At 45.4% G+C, this 20,680-nt stretch overlaps 1 protein-coding gene across 1 annotated transcript in view; it reads left to right on the plus strand.

Moving 5' to 3' along the window:
* ATXN10 (ataxin 10) overlaps positions 1-20,680 on the plus strand; it is a 142,514-nt gene that overhangs the window by 33,007 nt on the left and 88,827 nt on the right. Inside the window, exons 4-6 of the mRNA XM_068970734.1 lie at positions 7,097-7,193; positions 9,511-9,669; positions 12,241-12,321. Of these exons, the coding sequence (XP_068826835.1) occupies positions 7,097-7,193; positions 9,511-9,669; positions 12,241-12,321 (337 nt within the window). The remainder of the gene's footprint in view (positions 1-7,096; positions 7,194-9,510; positions 9,670-12,240; positions 12,322-20,680) is intronic.

Raw genomic sequence — 20,680 nt, forward strand, 5'->3', positions numbered from 1 at the left:
TTCCTGCTCCTGGCCCCACCATTCTGCGTTTTGTTGCTATGGGTTTGCCAAGTCTGGGTTTTTCATATAAATGGAATCATAGAATTATGTGACCTTTTTTGCCTGGCTTTTTAACTTAGCATAATGGTTTTTGAGGTTCATCCACATTGAGCATGTGTCAGAGCTTTGTGTATTTTTATGGCTGAGTGATACTCCGTTGTGTGCACAGACCACATTTTTGTTCATCTGTTCATTCATTGTCTCCATGGTTTGACTCTTGGGCCACTCACTCTTCGGCTGTTCAGAATAGCGCTGCCATGAACGTGCGTGTATGTGGATTTATCTGAGTACCTGTTTTTTTCAGTTCTTTTGAGTATATACCTAGAAGGGGAATTGGTACATCAATTTTATATTTAAATTTTTAAGAAACTGCCAGACTTTTCCATAGCAGCTGATGCTTTTATACTTTCAACAAGGTTCCAGTTTCTCCACATCCTTGCTGACATTTGTTTTCCTTTCTTTGGATTATAGTTATCCTTGTGGGTGTGAAGTGGTATCTCATTGTGGTTTTGATTTGCGTTTCCCTAATGACTAACAGTGTTGAACATCTTCTCATGTGCTTTTTGGTTATTTATAAATCTTTGGGGAACTGTCTATTCAGATTCTTTGCCCAGTTTTTAATTGGGCTATTAAATTTCACTGTCAGGTTGTGAGAGCTATTTATTTATTGTGGATACTAGGAGTTATGTTGAATCTGTAGACCCACTTGGGGAGAATTGCCTTCATAACGATGCTGAGTGTTCTGGTCCATGAGTGTGGGACATCTCTCCCATTTGTTTAGGTCTCCTTTAGGTTTTCAGTTGTGTCAATTTCAAGTAGATAACTTGTGTTTATTAACCGAGTTGGAAGGATATTACTGAGGCAGGGAGGAGAATGAAAGTGATGTTTCTCATGCATTCTTGAAAGAGGCAGCCAGTGATGTTAATGAATCTTATTTGGAATTCAAGAATGAAACTTTGGTGGCACAATGAAACTTAAACACATTTTATAGTGCATAAGTTCAAACTTAATACAGATCTTTTTTTAAAAAGTGTTCTAGCTCCTAATACAGCTCCTGTACCATCTTCTGATTCTTTTTCTGTGAGAACCTTATTCTTCATAGATTTTTAGCTGGATATTGGTGCCAGAGTTTTGTTACCGCTCTTGAGGTAAGAACTATAATTACGTTGTCAAAATAATATTTAGAGTATTATTTTCAGAGAATAATTGCAGTGGTGTGACGAATATCTTATGCTCATCAAATTTTATGTAAACATAGACATGAGTTATTTTAATTGAGTTATTGGTGTTGTTTTTGGCCTTTGTTCTTCCCTAATCTATAAAAATAATGTTGGGCTTTTTGAGGGGCTTTGTAACATTTGCAGTATTTACATAAAGATCAGTTGATAAGCTGTTTGGTAAAAGTAAACTGTCATTTGTACTTGCCTTGAGTTTTCTTTTCTTGTTTCTAGGATGTCTTTAAACCTTTTCCTTCCCAGAATTGTGTTCTGATTCAGAGAGCTAATTTTTAGTTGCCTGATGAGTTGTTGGGTTCATTGGCTTTCAGACTAACTTATATTGTTGGCTCTTCTTGTGTGTGTGAAAATTTTACAAGGATTTCAGTGTTAATATTCTGAAATATTCAGAAGAAATATTAATGTCATTTTAAACTATGACAAGATTAAAATGAAGATTTTTTATTATGAACATTTTATAAAATTTTATTATAGAGTAATTTTTTTTAATACATAAATTTTTAAAAAGGCCTTAACTTAATATACATCTCTGGATTTATCATCAAAACAGTTTTTCATCTGATTCCAAAGAGGATTAGGCAAAAAAAAAAAAAATTGGAGAAACAGGATTTACTCCCTAGCTTATCCCTCTGTCCAGTAATTTCTCCTTTAATTTCTATAAGAATTTATCTTTTTGTCCAAATCTGACAATAGTGCATACCGGCACCCTTTCCCATCCCGTGGCAGGCCATGAGCAATAGTGCATGCCGGCACCCTTTCCCATCCCGTGGCAGGCCATGAGCAATAGTGCATGCGGGCACCCTTTCCCATCCCGTGGCAGGCCATGAGCAATAGTGCATGCGGGCACCCTTTCCCATCCCGTGGCAGGCCATGAGCAATAGTGCATGCCGGCACCCTTTCCCATCCCGTGGCAGGCCATGAGCAATAGTGCATGCCGGCACCCTTTCCCATCCCGTGGCAGGCCATGAGCAATAGTGCATGCCGGCACCCTTTCCCATCCCGTGGCAGGCCATGAGCAATAGTGCATGCCGGCACCCTTTCCCATCCCGTGGCAGGCCATGAGCAATAGTGCATGCCGGCACCCTTTCCCATCCCGTGGCAGGCCATGAGCAATAGTGTATGTGGGCACCCTTTCCCATCCCGTGGCAGGCCATGAGCAATAGTGCATGCGGGCACCCTTTCCCATCCCGTGGCAGGCCATGAGCCCGTCAGGCGCTCTTCTTGGAGGACTTGCAGAGTGATTTTTAAAAGCTCAGAAAAGAGGAGGAAGAGCCGCCGTCGTCTGTGCGGCCACGCTAGACACTGGTTGCCGCTCGTCTTCGGTGGTTGTGTGTAGGGTGTGAACGTGTGCTTGCAGTCTGGCATCCTGCTTTATTTTAGGTTAAATGTTAACTTAATTCAGTTTTGAGGGTCTTGCTTCAGCATTTTGTTTGCATAGTTTTTTTTTTATCTCAGTGTTTTGCTTTTTGGCCACAGTTTCGCAACTCTTCTTTGAGCGGCCAGTTGTCACGTTACTCTGAGTAAGTGACTAGCACGGACTGCTCACACGCCTCAGCCTTCTCCATCTTCACAGCTGCTCTGCCTCTGAGGTGCTGGAGCAGCAGCGATGGGCCGGAAGGGAAGCCTGGGTTTCGGGAGCCTGTGGACAGAGCCCCGCGTGCCCAGCAGAACAGGGTTCTAGGAGGGTGGAGGCCTGCAAGTCCTCTGCCCTTGAAAATGTCCCCTGGTCGCTGCCTGGCGGGATTTCCTTTGAGGGAGCAGGGCCTTGGTCTCATCCCAGCTTCTGCTGTGGCTCCTTCCCGACGAGCTGGTCCCGGTCCCTGGGAAGAGCCGCAGCATGTTCTCACCCGTCCTGCTCCTGCCACTTGTGGGCATGGTGGCCCGGGCTGGGGGCCTGCCTTCCTAGCTCTGGTGACTGCACAGGGGCATGTCGCCCCCGAGTCTGCGGGGGTGTTGTGGGGTTAAGTGCGATGATGCCGACAGAACGCGGGTGTCCGCTCTTGGGAAACAGCGTGTACCTGTCAGCACTGTCGCCTCTGGCCTCCCGCCTAGGCTCTCGAGGCTGTGTTCATGCCTGTGTTCCTTCCTCAGGAGTGTCCTGCTCTGGTTTCACTCAGGGTCTCGACCCTCCACTCTGCCTGTATGGGCTGCCTGGCCCCAAGGGAACCACCTTGAGAACAGGCGCTGACCCTGCAGCGTGGGTGCCGGGCGGGCGGAGCTGGGGCCTGTGAGGCACTGGCCTGTGGTCTCAGGTGTGAGCTGAGGCGGGGCTGGGGCAGGGGTGGGTGTGCAGGCGTCCACGGCAGTGTCTGTGACCGCAGACTGCACACCAGGATCGGGTGCCCGTGGGAAGTGGCTGGCTGGCTGCCCTCCTCAGTGCACGGACTGGGGTGGCAGCCGGTATGGACCAGGGCCCTGGGCTGTTGCTGACCTGGACCATGGGCTTGACCTCTGTGCCTCCACGTCTTCACCCGAAAAACGGAGATGACGATAACCTGCCATATGGTGGGAGTTATGATAAATAAGAATCTATGTGAAATGAAGCACTAGAATGGTGTGAGTTACATTAGTGATTGTCCAGTGTTAAGCGTTGCTCTGGTTCCGAGGCTGTCATTACGCAGCTTTGAGCTTAGCCATCTGTGCCGTTCGGTGTGAGCTGGGTAAGCAGGTTACCCAATGTTTGCTGGGTAAGCAGTGTCCACAAACTCGTGTCTCCTCTGTGTTCCGTGAAGTTCAGCCAGTGGAGGGTCTTGTGGGTGAATGGAAGCAGCAGGAAGGAGAGCGACTGCTCCCCACTCGTGTCTCCCTTGAACGGCCCCCTTTCCAGCTCCCTTCCCCCAGGAGCCTTTTGGTTTTCCCTCTGAGACACCTGTCAGCCAGCCTGGCCCTTGCTGAGGCTCCCCCACTCCCCGCTCAGGGAGGTCTGGGCCCCCTGTGCGGAGCCCCCAGGCTCCTGGGTGCTCAGAGCCTCACCCCCTCCCTTTGGGCCTCCAGTTTTAAGGGTGGTGAGTGGTGGTTTCCTGTAGCCTTAACCTCCGTGTTACCTTAGTCTTGCCTTTTTAGTTTAACTGATGGCCACATATTAAATTTTCTTTGTTAAAGGATAGTTTGGCTTCTTTGTCTGATGACATGGTCCTGGCGGGTTGAGCTATGTGTGTTTTCTAAGGCTGTGCCTGACGACACCTTTTCTTGCTCCCCTTTCCCTTCCTCCCTGCTGCCTGGGCCCCTCTCGCCATCTCAGCTGGGGTGCAACCAGGAGACGGAAACCACACTGCAATTTGAATAGGGAAAGTTTAAAAGAAAGAATTACTAACTATAACAAAGGCTTGAAATAACAAGGGATTGACTACTGAGAAGTAAGGAGAATGCCGAAGAACACAGAAATTGCGCACAGGAGGAGCGGCCAGGGCCCCAGGGCTGAGATGAGTGTCTCAGGAGGAGGCTCCCCGCTCCCCCCGAGGTCTGAGACCCAGGCCTCCTTGTGGAGGGTGCAGTATAGGGGGACGTCGTCCACAGGCTGCTTCCAGAACGTGGAACTGGCTTCGAAGCGTCCTGAAGAAGCTCCTGCTGCTGGACGCTGCTGGTTGTCCCGCTATGCAGGAGCGCGTCTCTAGAGAAGCTGTTCCTGCCGGAGATGAGCCCAGAGAAGCAGGAGAAGCCTGGCCAGAGGATGACCCCAGAACCAGAGGGGAACTCTCCCTTTCCCACAGGGCGGGCCGGGCCAGCTGATGGAGGAGGCGTCTGAAGGCCTGCCTTTATGTCTGGAGAGCAGGGCGAGAAGCTAAGAGGCAGCAGTTGGTAGCTGGTTCTCAGGCAAAAATAATCCAAATGTGCTTTGTTCACTGGTGTAAAGGACTTCAGAGAACCTTGAGTTCATAGTGAACTGCGTTCTCATGAACGCTTTGTTATTTTCTAACTGAATTTTTTTGCCAGTCTGGTGTGTGTAGTACAATCTTGTGGTTTTCCCATGGGCTCGAGTGCCTTTTCTTCCATACGTATGTGTATGTAGACACATGGACTTCCGGGTGGCTCAGCGGTGAAGAATCTGCCTGCCAAGCAGGAGATGTGGGTTTGAAGATCCCCTGCAGGAGGCAGTGGCAGCCCACTCCAGTGTTCTTACCTGGGCAGTCCAATGGGCAGAGGAGCTGGGCGGGCTGCAGTCCACGGGCTTGCAAAGAGCTGGACATGACTTAGAGCCTGAACAGCAATAACATGTATACACATATATGTTCTATGGATTTGGACAGGTGTGGAGCACATGTGTCCATCATTGTAACATCATACAGAGAAGTTTCACTGCCCTAAAGACCCTCTGTGCTCCACCTGTTCACACCCCCTCCCGGCCCCTGACCCCTGGTGGCCACTTGTCTTCTCACTGTCTCCTTAGTTTTGCCTTTTCCGGAATGTTGTAAAGTTGGACTCACGCAGTTTGTAGCCTTTTCAGATTGGCTTTTCATGTGGTGTTTAATGTTCCTTTTCATAGCTTGGTCGCTCATTTCTTTCTAGTGCTAAATAATACTCCATTGTCTGGGTGGACCTCAGTTTATTTATCCATTCGCCTACTGAAGGGATATCCTGGCTGCTTTCAGGTGTTGGCAGTTAGGAGTAAAGTTGCTGTAAACATCCATGTGCAGGGTTTTGTACAGACAAAAATTTTCATTTACTTTGGGTAAATACCACGGAGTGCAATTGCCAAGTTGTGTGCTAAGAGTTTGTTTGGGTTTGTAAGGAGCCACCAGACTGTCTCATGAAGTGGCTGTGTGAGTCTCATCCCCACCCACAGTGAACCAGAGTTCCTCTGCTCCACGTCCTCACCTGCACTCGACAGCGTGCTGGGTTTTGTCCAGAATTTTGCAGTTTTATTTGTTGAAATAGTCTAAATATGTCAACTAGGTTGTTATTAAATCTTACTCAAATCTTCTAAATATGCTGATCGTTTTGTCTGCTTGTTTTATAATTTACTGGGGAAAATATATTGTTATTGCTGAATTTAACTGAATTTTTCTCTTTGCTGTATACTTTTGTCCATTTTTCTTTTATATATATTTGAAACCATATTATTAGATGATTCCAATTTAAAATTGTGCCTTTCTGATAAATTAATTCTGAAATGACTTTTTAGAAAACCTTCTAATAATGCTTTTTGCCTTAAAGTTCATTATGTCTGACTTTAAGTGGTGTATGACTACCTTTGTAGGCCAGTATTTGCCTTATATATCTTTTTACCATTCTTTAACCATCAGTACTTCTGTAGCTTTGTATTTTACATGTATGTTTTAAATCCAGTCTCAGGGTAACTGTTTCAATTGGAACACATATTCCAGTGGTATTTAGTGTGATTACAGGTAAATTTGTGCCTACAGTTACAGTCTTTTTTAAAAGTTAATTAATTTTGTATAAGAATATTGTTCTGGTGAGGGCTTTCCTGGTGGCTTAGTGGTAAAGAAGCCACCTGCCAATGAAGGAGACTCGGATTTGATCCCTGGGTCAGGAAGATCCCCTGGAGAAGGAGTGGCAACCCGCTCCAGTATTCTTGCCTGGGAAATGCCATGGACAGGGGAGCCTGGCGGGCTATAGTCTGTGGGGTTGCAGAGTCAGGCATGACTTAGGGACTAAACAGCAGCATCATGCGTTGTTTTGGTAAGGTATTTTAATATCAACGTCATGCCCAAAGTTTCACTGTGGTGAGAGACTTTCATAGTTGAGAGACGCTAACAGAAACTTCTTGTTGAATAACATGAGGAATATTTCCTTTCAGGATATATTTTAGTGAGTTCAGACTCTTTCCATCACAAATCTGTTTTGCTCTTGTCACCCCTCAGCATTTCGCTGTGGCCTGCAGTTTCTAGGCAACATCGCCTCCCGGAATGAAGACTCCCAGTCTGTTGTTTGGATGCATGCATTCCCAGAGCTCTTCTTGTGAGTATATTGATAAGAATTTTTCTGATTTCGGAGAAGGTTGTAGTTACATCACTCCACTTATGTGAAGTTCCAAAACAGGAAGAGCTAACCTTGGTAACAGAACTCAGGGCAGCAGTTGCCCTTGGCAGATGGTGGCGGGTTTGGTAACTGCTGGGAGAAGGCGTGAGGGCGTCTCCTGGGTCGAATGTTCAGTATCTTGGTCTGGATGGCGGTCACATAGGTGTATGCATATCTAGTAATTTATTGGGCTGTACACTTAAGATTTGTGCCCTTCATTGTGTGTCAGTTTTTACTTTATGTGAATAAAAGTTTTGGTTAAGTAAATCCTGTTAAGGATACTTTTTAATAAGGAAAAAATGTAAAAGAAAAAACTATAAAGTGCTGAAGTATGGGTAATGACTTAGTCACATGTTTGTTAACTGAGCATCTCTGTGCTCAGCACAGTGCTGTGCGTCTTGGTAGATATGGACCAGTGTAAGGTGTTGGAAAGTCAGTGTGTTTGTCTCGGCTGGTTCATGGTATTGTTTCTGGTGATTGACTGCTTTGCATTGATCAGCTGTGTTAGTGCATAAGAAATGGAGCCTTGAGATGAAAGGTGGGCGGGTGATGGCCGCGGGAAAGGCCTGTGCAGGAGCAGGAGGCCTGCCTCTGATCCGGGGCCCACTCCAACCAGGGGGTGTCTTTGGTGGTGGCCACAGTGTAAGCACCAGAGCAGCTGTTGTTCAGGTGCCCCGAGCTGGGGTTTACTGTGCATTTCCCATCCTCTGTGATGTCCCTGTGCTTCCCTGGTGGCTCAGTGTGAAGAATCCGCCTGCAGTGCAGGAGACACGGAGTTGATCCCTGGGTAGGGGAGATCCCCGCGAGTAGGAAATGGCAACCCACTCCAGTATTCTTGCCTGGAGACTCCCATGGACAGGGCAGGCTCCACAACTTAGTGACTAAACAGCAACAACAATGTACCCGCAGGACAAGCGGTACTGTCCCCATTTGGACAAATGGCGGAGCTGATGCTAATCATTGATACACGGCGCAGCTACAGCGGGAGCCCTGTGCTGCCCTCCGGATCCAAGCCTACACTTTTTGAATACCAGCTGCCCAAACTCTGTGCCGTGATTGGGTAGGTTTTCTGGGCTCATCTGTACAGAGTTAGGATGAGGGAAATACTCATGTTATCTCTAGCTCACTGCGCTGGAACTGGTTCTCAAACTCCTGTCGATACTAGAGTTGAAGACAAAAAGTCTTTATGGTTAGTAATAACTGAGCTTAGGCTGGAAGGAGGAGTTGGTGGAATTCAAGCTATAAAATAAACACCACTCACTTTTGAGAATTTGTTCCTTTAAAACTGTCTGAGCACCTCATATCTGCCAAGTTCTGAACTAGCTGATTGGAAGAAGGGTAACTTAGGTATATCCACTACTCCCTGAACCCCATGCTGGAGGCGTGTCATTGTGTAAGAAGGGATGTGTGACTCAGGGGAGGCCAGGTGTCATAGGAACACAGGAGAGGTCCTCAACAGGGCAGCCGGTGTTTACCTGGTGGTTTTACATTGGTTTGAGACCTGGTGCTCACAGAAGCCAGGGAGCTCTTGCCATCCTGTTCCATTTTTGTGTCAAAAAACACACTGAAAGAAGTTATGTGCCTTCACTCTCTCTGCGTTTGTGAGACAGACACAACCAGGTTTGGGCTCAGCTTTGGCAGTATTGGCTTTGTGCCCTTGGGCAGGTAAAGTCAACACATTCTTCACATCTGTGAAAAAGGGTAATAACTCCTCCGGAAGAGTATTATGAGGTTTAAATGAAAAGAAGTCCTGCCATAGTGCATGACCGTATTAGAATTGACAGTTGATAATATAGTGACCTTTTAAGGTCACACAGCTGATAAATGGAGGAACCAGGAGTTATCCTGAGGCTTTTGACTCCCAGGTTCTCCATATATCATCTTTTGCTGGCACATTCTGTCCCTCAAACTGGTAAAGAAATGCCTATAGTCTGGGAAGTACCTTTTTTTGCCTTTTAATTTTTCTTTCTAATAAGAATGAGCCTTTCAATGCTTTATAAATGTAATCACTTTTTTCTTTAAACAGATGTTATTTGCTTTTTGCTTCTGAGTCAACTGCCCCTTTCATATCGGATACTTTGTTTTGTGTCTAATTTTATATTTGCTATTTTTGCCAGAAATAATGTTTCAAAGTTGTGATTCTTTGTTAAATCCTTAGAAATGTCAGTGTATACTGAATTTGTTAGTTGGATTATTGTCATTTATGAGTTGTCATATTTTATCATTGGGCCAACACCCTGATTTCTTTATTTGGAAGATCTTGCCTAAATCATCCAGACAGAAAAATTGTTGCCTACTCGTCAATGATTTTGTTCACATCCCTGAATTCTGAAAGAATGAAGGAGCTGGAAGAAAACCTCAATATTGCGATTGATGTCGTAGAAGCTCACCAGAAGCAGCCTGAGTCGGAATGGCCGTAAGTGTTTTGTTAGACATGCGCCTGCTTAAGAACAGCTGATGTCACTTTCCTGGTAAAGGTTCTGAGTAAAAGCTTGAATTACAACAATTGAACAATAAGTTAAAGTTTAACATATGCTGAAAAAACAAGGAAAGCCTTAGGAATGGATCCCATTGCTAGCCCTTTTTGTCTGTAAAGTAAATATGTCTGTCTCTGATGCCCTTTCTACTTGGACTTCTGCTTTGGATGGAGGGTATTTTTGATTCTCTCCCAAGGTAATTTGTTCTGTTTTTCTATAAAGTTGGAGTATTACTTACAGGCTGTAAAATGTCTTTGTGGCATTTTATGTTTCAGATTAGTGGGACCCCACCTCCCTCATAAAATATTACCACAAAATTTTTGCATTTACAGAAATAGTAATTCTATGAAATAATTTAATCACAAATTTGAATTTTGTCACTTAGAATATGTTAACCACTATTGGATCTCTACTGGTTATTAAGGTCTTTATCTTTGGTTCTTCCCTGGAGCAGATATTGGGTAAGAAAGTCAGTGCGATGAAATCTGAGTGAAAGTTGAGAATTTACTTGTAACTTTGTGCAGTACCCTAGAACAGAGAGTAATATTATATTTAGAAAAACAGGCCCAGCAGCTAACATAATAAAAACTTAACAGGTAATTTACAACTATTTAAATGACCACTTTTGAGTTGTAAGGAAAAAACCTACCTCCCACTGGCATTCCATCTTGCTCTGTATGTATAATATTATTTGCAGCCAGGATTATGACATTCAGTGTAAGGTAATGTAGCCAAGAATTCCAGTTGTCTGTATGGATGTCCAGACGGAATACTTTTTTCTGCCTGTATTTGTATTGATAAATTATGAGTGACAGTTATTATCCTTTAAATAGTTCTACAGTGAAAATGGGGCTTCCCTGATGGCTCAGTGGTAAAAGAATCTGCCTGTGATTCAGGAGACATGGGTTTGATGCCTGGGTTGGGAAGATTCCCTGGAGGAGGAAATGGCAACTCACTCCAGTGTTGTTGCCTGGAGAATTCCATGGACAGAGGAGCCTGGCAGGCTGCAGCCCGTGGGGTCACAGAGTCGGACACGACTTAGTGACTTAACAACAGCAAGAGCACACTGCTCTTCTTTCCTTCATGTTGCCTTTTCAAGTCCTTTTTGTCACCTCTAGTTTAAATGCTCTTCCTTCCCTTTTCAACTAGGGATTCACCGACTCTTGATCTCCCTGCCCCATCCGTCACCTCTCTCCCCACCGCCCCACCCCCACCCCAGCCCTCTTGTTAGATAAACTCTGCTGTTTCTGTAATCCATGATGTGTCTGTATGTTACGCTGAAGACACTTCTGTCGGATTACCTATCTGTGCCCATGTCTTTCTTCACTGTTAGAGTTTGGAACTGGGGCTGGGACCTAGCCCCTTACACACAGTATTTGGAACATTGCATTTTTGAATGAAAGTTGTTGAGGGAAGATGTTTTGAGCTCCAAGTAGGTGGTTTATGAATGAACTTCAGAATCACAATTTTGTATACCTGGCTTGATAGGCTGAACTTCTATTGTCACACTGAGATGACCTACCTAAGTTGATGTGAAAATTGAGAATCTTGAATATTATTCATTATTGTTAGAAATATTTTACATCAGTGTCGTTCCGTTATTTGAAAGGTTATGGGGGAAATAGAATGTGTGTTTTGGTTTTGTTTTTATATGAAGTGATGCTATGTTATGGTAGTTAATATGTTTCATTTGACTATCATACTTAAAAGATACGCTTTTATTCTGTTATTTACTAAGAAGTGATTAAACTGTGTTTGTTGATATAATTAATGCTTTACTGTCATGCTTAGTACTAACCTGGATTATGAGCAGTATATTCCTTAGTTCTTAAGTCTTCAGATACCCTCTGGTAAATACGATTCAGAGTTAATTAATAGTATGCTCAATCTTTTTAGTTGTCACAGTAGTGCTTTGAAGAAGCATGCTTACACTCTTTGCCTCAGGGCTTCCCCAAGTTGGTCTCTGAGTTTCGATGAGTGCATCGCTTGACAGTGAGGGGTTTTTGTGGTGGCTCGAGAGTGCTTCAGGAGCAGACAGTCCAGCCAGCATTCACGGCTTCGGCGGTGTGTGTTTCAGGAAAAAGGAGGACATGTCTGTTCCTCTGATTAATCTTAACACTACACTTTTGATTAAAACAGTTTAATGTGTTTTGTTATACCCGAGCTAAATTTCATTTTATCATTTAAACTATAGTGAACTTTTTCCTTTTGTAACTTAGATATTAGTAAAAAGTATGGTAGGCCCTTCCCTTAAATTGAATAAATTTGAATCACTGTGATAAATTTTTTAGAAGTAAAATTGGAGAAAAATATTTTGAGGGTTTTTATTTTCTTTTCACTGCTAATGGAAAAATAGTATGTGACCCTCTTAAAACATTTGAAGGTCAATTGAAGCTAATCAGAAATTCAACAGGAATACTTTATGTATAAACTATGTCTATAAAGTAGATAAGGCCTTGTCTGTTTTACTATGTTTCTAGTAACCAAACCCTTTCCTCCTTTTCTCTTAGGTTCTTGATTATCACAGACCATTTTCTGAAGAGCCCGGAATTGGTTAAAGCCATGTATGCCAAAATGAGCAATCAAGAAAGGTAACCCCAAAAACCAGTGTGGTTTTGAGAATTTAGCATTCCATAGAGAGTATCCTGTACACATGACTGAAAAACTGTGTGGTTTCTTAGTTGGCACAAAATCTCTAAATACATGTTTCTGTGTCGGTAATGGTTTTAAATTGGTTGGTTAACATTACAGCTCAGCCACAACAGCAGCGATTTACCAAGCGTTGCAGAATTCAGGTTGGCGCCATTATTCAGTAAAGCCGTATCGAAAAACATTGAGAACAAAATGTTAGACTTGTCCTTCGTGTTTATAAAAGTAATTCCTGCATCTGCGTATTAGAGCTCTATAGACGGAATGTGCTCATTTGTTCACTCCCCTGTTGTCAGGATTCGGGATCCACTCTGTAGATGTGCAGTTTTCCAGTGTGTGCTTTAGAATGAGAGAAAATCAATACGTGTCTTCGGCCTTCGCTGCCGTGTAGTGGGAGGGGCTGTGCCCGCGGAGCCCAGAGACCGTGGCACCTTGGCCCGTTGTCTGGGTGCCCTCGGCCAGGCCTCTCACCTTGCTCTCAGGCTCCTGGCCGGTGAAGTCAGAGGAGTGAGCAGAATGATCTAGGGCTCTGTCCATCCCCAAGTGTAGGTTTTCCCTAACCTGATTGGAAATGTTGCCCTAGGAGAATAAGACTTATTCAGAAATCACAGATCTAATGATCAAAAACCTTAAAAAATGTTAATCTTTTGATTATAGTCACAATTTTTATAATTGCTGTGGTTTCGAAATTCTTTCAGTGCATTTGGGTTCCACCAGTTAATCTTTATGCACTTCTTTGTAGTCTTGTTAAGTAGTGTTTTTTTGTTCTTTAATATCTTTAACAAAAAGGGAAAGTTCATGCTTTTAAAATTCATTTAAATGCCATATTTATAAATCCAATGCCCCCCCCCAACATATGCATACTTTTCCTGCAGAAAAATAATTAAAATAAGTATGTGAAGAACAGGGCTATGAATTAGTACATTGCTCTGCAGAGAGGAACATCTGAAAACAGGAACCACAGTTTTATTGTATTTCAATATCAAAGCTTGTTTTTCACGTGTTCCTATCAAATGATCTTTTGTTAACTGATCCATTTCCTAACCCAATGAAGATGACAGACAAATGTTTCCCATTTTTATTACAGAAACTGCAGCCACCGCTTCGCAGCGTCATACAGATTTCTTGCTCGGGCGTCACCTCCCCTGCCCCGTTATTTTTCTTGCACAGGAGAAGTGCCTCTATTGCTCACACACTTGCTGGCAGTGTGGCAGCAGTGGATTGCCAGTGTGAGGCCAGGATGGGGGCTTTTTTAACCTGTGCTCTCCGTGTTTCCTAACCAGTGCTTGGCACGTGATAGGTGCTAAACAAGTTTTTGAATGAAAGCTTGTGTGACTGAGTGGGTTTTCTCACTGGTGTACTTGTTACTGTAACATCACTCGCTGGATGGGAGACCTCAGTGCCCTCCCCCCGCCGCTGCCTCCACTCCTGTTTCCCTCGGTCAGTAAGCCTTACCACCTAGACCATTTCAGTGTGCGGCGAATTCACTCCTGTCACAGCTCTGGTTTACATACCACCTTTGACTAGACGTGGGCTTTAGTGTGTTTAAAAACTGTGATAAAATACACTTAATACAGAAGTCACCATTGTAACCTTTTAAACATGTGTGGTCAGTAGTTTAAGTATAGTCACGTTGTTGTGCAGCCAGTCTCCAGAACTGTTTCCTCTTGTGCCATTGAAACTGTACCCATTGGGAACTTCCCTGGGGGCCTGGGGTTCAAGAATCTGCCTTGCAATGCTGAGGACTCAGGTTCCATCCCTGGTTGGGGAACTAAGATCTCTTGTGCCACAGGGCAACCTGAGAGCCTGCATACCGCAAGGAAGAACCTGGAGAACACAGCTAAGACCTGATGCAGCCAAAAATTTAAAAAACAAAGGTCTACCCGTTAAACAGCTGCCCATTTCCCCCTCCCCCAGTCCCTGGAAAGCACCATGCTGCTTTCTGTTGCTGTGATTTGACTCCTCTAAGTACGGTTGACTCTTGAACAATGCGAGGGTTTAGCGGTGCCAACCAGCAGCGCAGTGGAAACTTACAGCCGGCCTCTGCATCCGAGGGTCCTCCGCATTCCCAGATTCAGCTGCCTGCAGGTGGTGTCATGCGGTGGTCCCTGTTTACTGGAAAACTCCGTGTCCACGTGGGCCTTTGCAGATACTGCCTGTGTTCCCTTGCCTCGGCTGAGTTGCCCAGGCAAAGTTATTTGCATCCTCCCCTGTGCATCGATCATGATCATTTGCTTTTCTGCTGGAATATGTATTCTTCAAGGACAAAGATTGAATCTTGTGAGTTCTCTATTCTTAACACCTGCCAGAGTCAGTACTGGAACATTACTGGAAAGGGAAACTCTACTGATACCAAATACTTAAATGAAGCATCTCTTCAGGATGCTGACTCTGTTGATAGTGTGGACTGCAGATGATCCCATCCGCCGGGAGGACGTGTTTTGCCAGCAGGGGCCTGGCGTGGCTCGGCTGGTTCGGGTGAAGCTCGCTGTGGGAACTGCTGGGCCTGGCGGCTTATTTTTGCTCAGTGGCAGGAGGAGGGGATGGGGGCTTTGCAAGAGCGCTCAGAGGTCTGTAGAGAAGTGGAGGCTGCTGGCTTCCTTGGTGACTCGTTTTGGGCAACAATGAATGATTCTTCAGAGTGCCGTGCTGACAGACCAACAGAGCTGAAAAGACATGGCTTTCTCAGTGGGGCTGTTTGATGAAATTAACTTTGCCCTTGCTTCTGGAGTGGCGCTCCGTGCTGCCCTGTGAGAACTGAGAAGACAGGGCACGTTCCTGAGAACTGAGAAGATACGACACATTCCGTGTCCTGGGGTTCAGATGAGGGACTGCACTGGAGATTTCTGGGGCACTTGTGGTGCCTCATTTGGGGACACACAACAAGGGTCTACTGAGCAGTGCCCAGGCTGTGGCCCCAAGCTGCTGAGCTAGAGAATCCAGTTGGGTTGGGGGCTGTTAGATTAAAAAACTTTGGGGGCTCAGTCAGTAAAACAGGCACGGTGTTCATTAAGCCCCTGCTCATGGTCTCTAGGGCCTGAGGGCGAACGGTGCCCCTCCCTGCCCCCGGTGTGGGTGTGTAAGCAGGGAGGCGGAGCTTTCTCTTGCTGGTTCTACTGGTTGTCATGGTGAGTTGACTCCTTCACCCTGGTAGTTTATTTGGGCTGATTACTGGGTGAAGATATTTTGGATACAGAGTTAAAATCAACTCCCATAGTGTGATTATGCAGAAGTGAGTGCCTGTGTTTATACAACTTTCTAGTCCCCGTTCCCAGTGAATTGGAGTGACACTGAGTTAAACTAGCTGCTCCTAGAAACCAGCTTGTGGCGTTACCAGGTTTATAATCTGTGTTGTGGTGTTTTTCAGTTGCTTAGTTGTGCCTGACTCTTTGTGACCCCTTGGAGTACAGCATGCCAGGCTTCCCTGTCCTTCACCATCTCCCAGAGTTTGCTGAAACTCATGTCCATCGAGGCAGTGATTCTATCGAACGGTCTCATTCTCTGCCACCCCCTTCTCTTTTTGCCTTCAGTTTTCCCCAGCATCAGGGTCTTCTCCAGTGAGTCAGCTCTTCGCATCATGTGACCAAAGTACTGGAGCTTCGGCAAAGCTGTCTGCAAAGTTATCATCTGGACGGCACAGGGTAGAAGAGCGGAGGCTAGTTGCGCTAGTTATGCCACTCTCTGCTTTGGATAAGGCACCTCTTGGAACCCTGTTTCATCTGTGGAATGAGGGTGGTAGTGGTAGGCACCCCATGAAATCGTTGTGATTACCAGCTGAAATCTGTATGAAGCTCTCAGTGCTGGCATGTAATCATCGCTTGGTGACAGTGAGGTGGTGTTTCTGCGTGCATATTCCTACGACTTCTACTATAGTGAGCTTGACCTTTTTCTCCAGGTAGCATCACTGTTATGTATGGAGGCAGCATGCAACCATTATCCTTTAATCCTCAGAGAGACCTTCTGAAATAGTTTTATTCTTGCCATTTTTTCACATCAGGTATCTGAGACTTTTAAGGTTAAGGTGTTTGTCCTGGGTTACAAAAGTAGCTGAGGTGGTATTTGAACTCAGTATGTCTGATGCCAGAGTCATTGATCATTTTCCCTGTAATGCACTAGCTTCTCATATATGTAATTTTTGACAGGATTAATAAGATTAATCCAGCAACAGCCTATATCTTGGTTAGCCTGTTGTCCAGGTTAATGAAAGTTTTGGCCTTTGTGGCATGCCATTCAACAAATCATTCAGGTGGAGTAGTTCAAATATAAATTGAGAATTTGTTGGAGATGTCAGTCTTTGAATTACAGATGTTTTAGTACCAGAATTGTAAGCTATTATTTCCTACCCTAGAATGCTCGTAAAACTCCCTCTCACTCTTTGCCCTCGTCCTTTGCCCCGTCACTCCAGTCCTCTCATGACGTACCCATTTTAGGGCAGTGCAAGCCCGGGCTCTTGAGATTGCAGACTGCATCAGTTGAGGCATAACTTTATAAAGTATGAACCTTGCTGTAGATTTTTTCCATAAAATCGTTCCCGTGTACATTGCTTTCTGTTTTTTTATGAAACAGGACTCGTCATTTTGAGGACAGAGTATGTAACTATCAGAAGTGAATTAGAAGTAGGCGGCTCATGATAGCCGGCGATCAAGGAGTGAGTTGAGGGGTGTGTCGGGGGGCCCAAGGCAGCTCCTGTGCTGGTCTCTGGGTTGCCGGAAATGAGACTGAGGTGTTGCGATGGCTCTGGGCAGCGGGTCGCTGGCCTCTGGCTAGCGCTTTCTGGTTCTGCAGCCTCCACTCCTGGGGGAATGGGCCTCTTAGGCCACTCGCGCTCCGCCATGTGTTCAAGGGAGTGTTCAGTGTGGTTCCCTCGCAACTGCAAGAAGCAAGAGATTCCCCGTGCTGTCCCATTTCCCCTGGCTCTGCAGTACTTTCCAACACACCCGTTTTCTGGCATAGAGCTGGGGCGGGCAAGTGCAGTGCACAACCGAAGGAAATGCCTCTGAAAAACAACTTCCTACTCAAGTTCTATGTCCTGTGTGTAATTCCTTTATTTTATGAGAAAGATGAGATTTTTTGTTTGTTTGTTTGTTTGTCTGTTTTTTGTTTTTTTTTGGCTGCATCGTGTGGCTTGTGGGATCTTAGTTCCCCAGTCAGGGTTTGTACCCAGGCTCTTGGCAGTGAAAGCGGGGAGTCCTAACCACTGGACCACCAGAAAATCCCTGAGAAGGATGATTTGGGTGGTGGCTAGAAGCAGAGGCAGTTAGAGAGTTCAGTGGGAACTCCGGGTGGGAGGACCCCGTCTTCCAGACTAAAGTTTTTAGACCCACTCCCCAACAGTGGGCGGAGAAGGCTATGGCATCCCACTCCAGCACTCTTGCCTGGAAAATCCCATGGATGGAGGAGCCTGGTAGGCTGCAGTCCATGGGGTCGCTAGGAGTCAGACACGACTGAGCGACTTCACTTTCACTTTTCACTTTCATAAATTGGAGAAGGAACTGGCAACCCATTCCAGTGTCCTTGCCTGGAGAGTCCCAGGGATGGGGGAGCCTGGTGGGCTGCCGTCTATGGGGTCTCAAAGAGCTGGACACGACTGAAGTGACTTAGCAGCAGCAGCAGCAGCTGACAGTGGGAGCCCTTAAAAGTTTTTATTGCTAGATGACTTAATATAAGGAGGATCATTTAGTGAAGTATAATTTATTGCCAGGTACTTTTCAAGCTTGGTGTATATCTTTATATTTTAAAGATTCATCCCTGATTTTTTTTCGTTCACACTCACTCCCTTCCTGTCTCTTAGTTCTCCCATTGCCTAATAGAGTGGAGCGGCGCCTCTCCTGAGCAGAGGAGGCGCCCGGGAGCACCGCTGCCTCAGCCTGCTGTGTGAGGTGGCCGGCGGGTCTGAGCTGCCCGCCTCCTGGGACAGCCCCCTCAGCAGGGTGCCTGGGGCGCCAGGGCCTTCCCGCAGCGCTCGGTCGCCTCGACTAACACTGCCCTGTGGCCTGCCGCTGTCCTGACCCCTCCCAGCTCTTTAGGACTTGCTTCTCTCTCCTTCAGCATCTGCGTGGCATTGGTCCTTTCCCCCACTTAGGACCTGTCTGTCTGTTCCTCATTCCTCTTCACCCTATTCTGGGTGATCGTCCCCTGGGTGCTCAGTTCCCTAAAGCTAGGGATCATGCCTTCTTAGACCCGGTAATACCTGCCACGTTATCCCAACTTACAGGGAATGTCTTTAGGGCAGACCTTCAAGTTCCTCTTGAATCACACCATGTGTGGCCTATGTGGCCTCTTCCCTGGCCTCTCAGAGGTCGGAGGTCGTCCTGCTCAGGGAAGGTGGGAGGCCTGGCTTTGTGACCGGAGCACCCTGTTGTCTTCAAGGATTGTATGTGAATTAGAGAAAACAGATGTATCTGAATGCATACTGAACTGTTCGTTGTTCTTCTCTGCTCAGTTGAGGGGATTATTTGTTGTATTTTGGATTAATAACTGCTGTAAGAAATGTGAAGTTTTAGGAGTTTTGAAAATCGCTAAGCTCTGTGGGTGATTTTCATAGACTAATGATCTTTCTGAAGAGGCCTTACAAATAGCTGTGAAAAGAGAAACAAAAAGCAAAGGGGAACAGGAAAGATATACCCATTTGAATGCAGAGTTCCAAAAAATAGCAAGGAGAGATATGAAAGCTTTCCTCAGCGATCAGTGCAAAAAAATAGAGAAAAACAATAGAATGGGAAAGACTAAAGATCTCTTCAAGAAAATTACAGATACCAAGGGAACATTTCATGCAAAGATGGGCTCGAGAAAGGACAGAAATGGTATGGATCTAACAGAAGCAGAAGATATTAAGAAGAGGTGGCAAGAATACACAGAAGAACTATACAAAAAAGATCTTCACGACCCAGATAATCATGATAGTGTGATCACTCACCTAGAGCCAGACATCCTGGAATGCGAAGTGAAGTGGGCCTTAGGAAGCATCACTACGAACAAAGCTAGTGGAGGTGATGGAATTCCAGTTGAGCTATTGCAAACCAGAAAGATGATGCTGTGAAAGTGTTGCACTCAATATGCCAGCAAATGTGGAAAACTCAGCAGTGGCCACAGGACTGGAAAAGGTCAGTTTTCATTCCAATCCCAAAGAAAGGCAATGCCAAAGGATGTTCAAACTACTGCACAATTGCACTCATCTCACACGCTAGTAAAGTGATGCTTAAAATTCTGTAAGCCAGGCTTCAACAGTATGTGAACCGTGAACTTCCAGATGTTCAAGCTGGTTGTAGAAAAGGCAGAGATCAAATTGCCAGCATCCGTTGGATCATCAAAAAAGCAAGAGAGTTCCAGGAAAGCATCTATTTCTGCTTTATTGACTATGCCAAAGCCTTTGACTGTGTGGATCACAATAAACTGTGGAAAATTCTGAGAGAGATGGGAATACCAGACCACCTGACCTGCCTCTTGAGAAACCTCTATGCAGGTCAGGAAGCAACAGTTAGAACTGGACGTGGAACAACAGACTGGCTCCAAATGGGGAAAGGAATATCTTAAGGCTGTATATTGTCACCCTACTTATTTAACTTCTATGCAGAATACATCATGAGAAACACTGGGCTGGAAGAAACACAAGCTGGAATCAAGATTGCCGGGAGAAATATCAGTCACCTCAGATATGCAGATGACACCACCCTTATGGCAGAAAGTGAAGAGGAGCTAAAGAGCCTCTTGATGAAAGTAAAAGAGGAGAGTGAAAAAGTTGGCTTAAACCTCAACACTCAGAAAACAAAGATCATGGCATCTGGTCCCATCACTTCATGGGAAATAGATGGGGAAACAGTGGAAACAGTGTCAGACTTTATCTTTTTGGGCTCCCAAATCACTGCAGATGGTGACTGCAGCCATGAAATTAAAAGACGCTTACTCCTTGGAAGGAAAGTTATGACCAACCTAGATAGCATATTAAAAAGCGGAGATATTACTTAGCCAACAAAGGTCCATCTAGTCAAGGCTATGGTTTTTCTTGTGGTCATGTATGGATGTGAGAGTTGGACTGTGAAGAAAGCTGAGCATGCAAGAATTGATGCTTTAGAACTCTGGTGTTGGAGAAGACTCTTTTGAGAGTTCCTTGGACTGCAAGGAGATCCAACCAGTCCATCCTAAAGGAGATCAGTCCTGGGTGTTCATTGGAAGGACTGATGCTGAAGCTGAAACTCCAGTACTTTGGCCACCTCATGCGAAGACTTGACTCATTGGAAAAGACCCTGATGCTGGGAGGGACTGGGGTCAGAAGGAGAAGGGGACGACTAAGGATGAGATGGC

This window comes from Capricornis sumatraensis, chromosome 4 (assembly GCF_032405125.1).
Source record: "Capricornis sumatraensis isolate serow.1 chromosome 4, serow.2, whole genome shotgun sequence".
Classification (NCBI taxonomy): domain Eukaryota; kingdom Metazoa; phylum Chordata; class Mammalia; order Artiodactyla; family Bovidae; genus Capricornis; species Capricornis sumatraensis.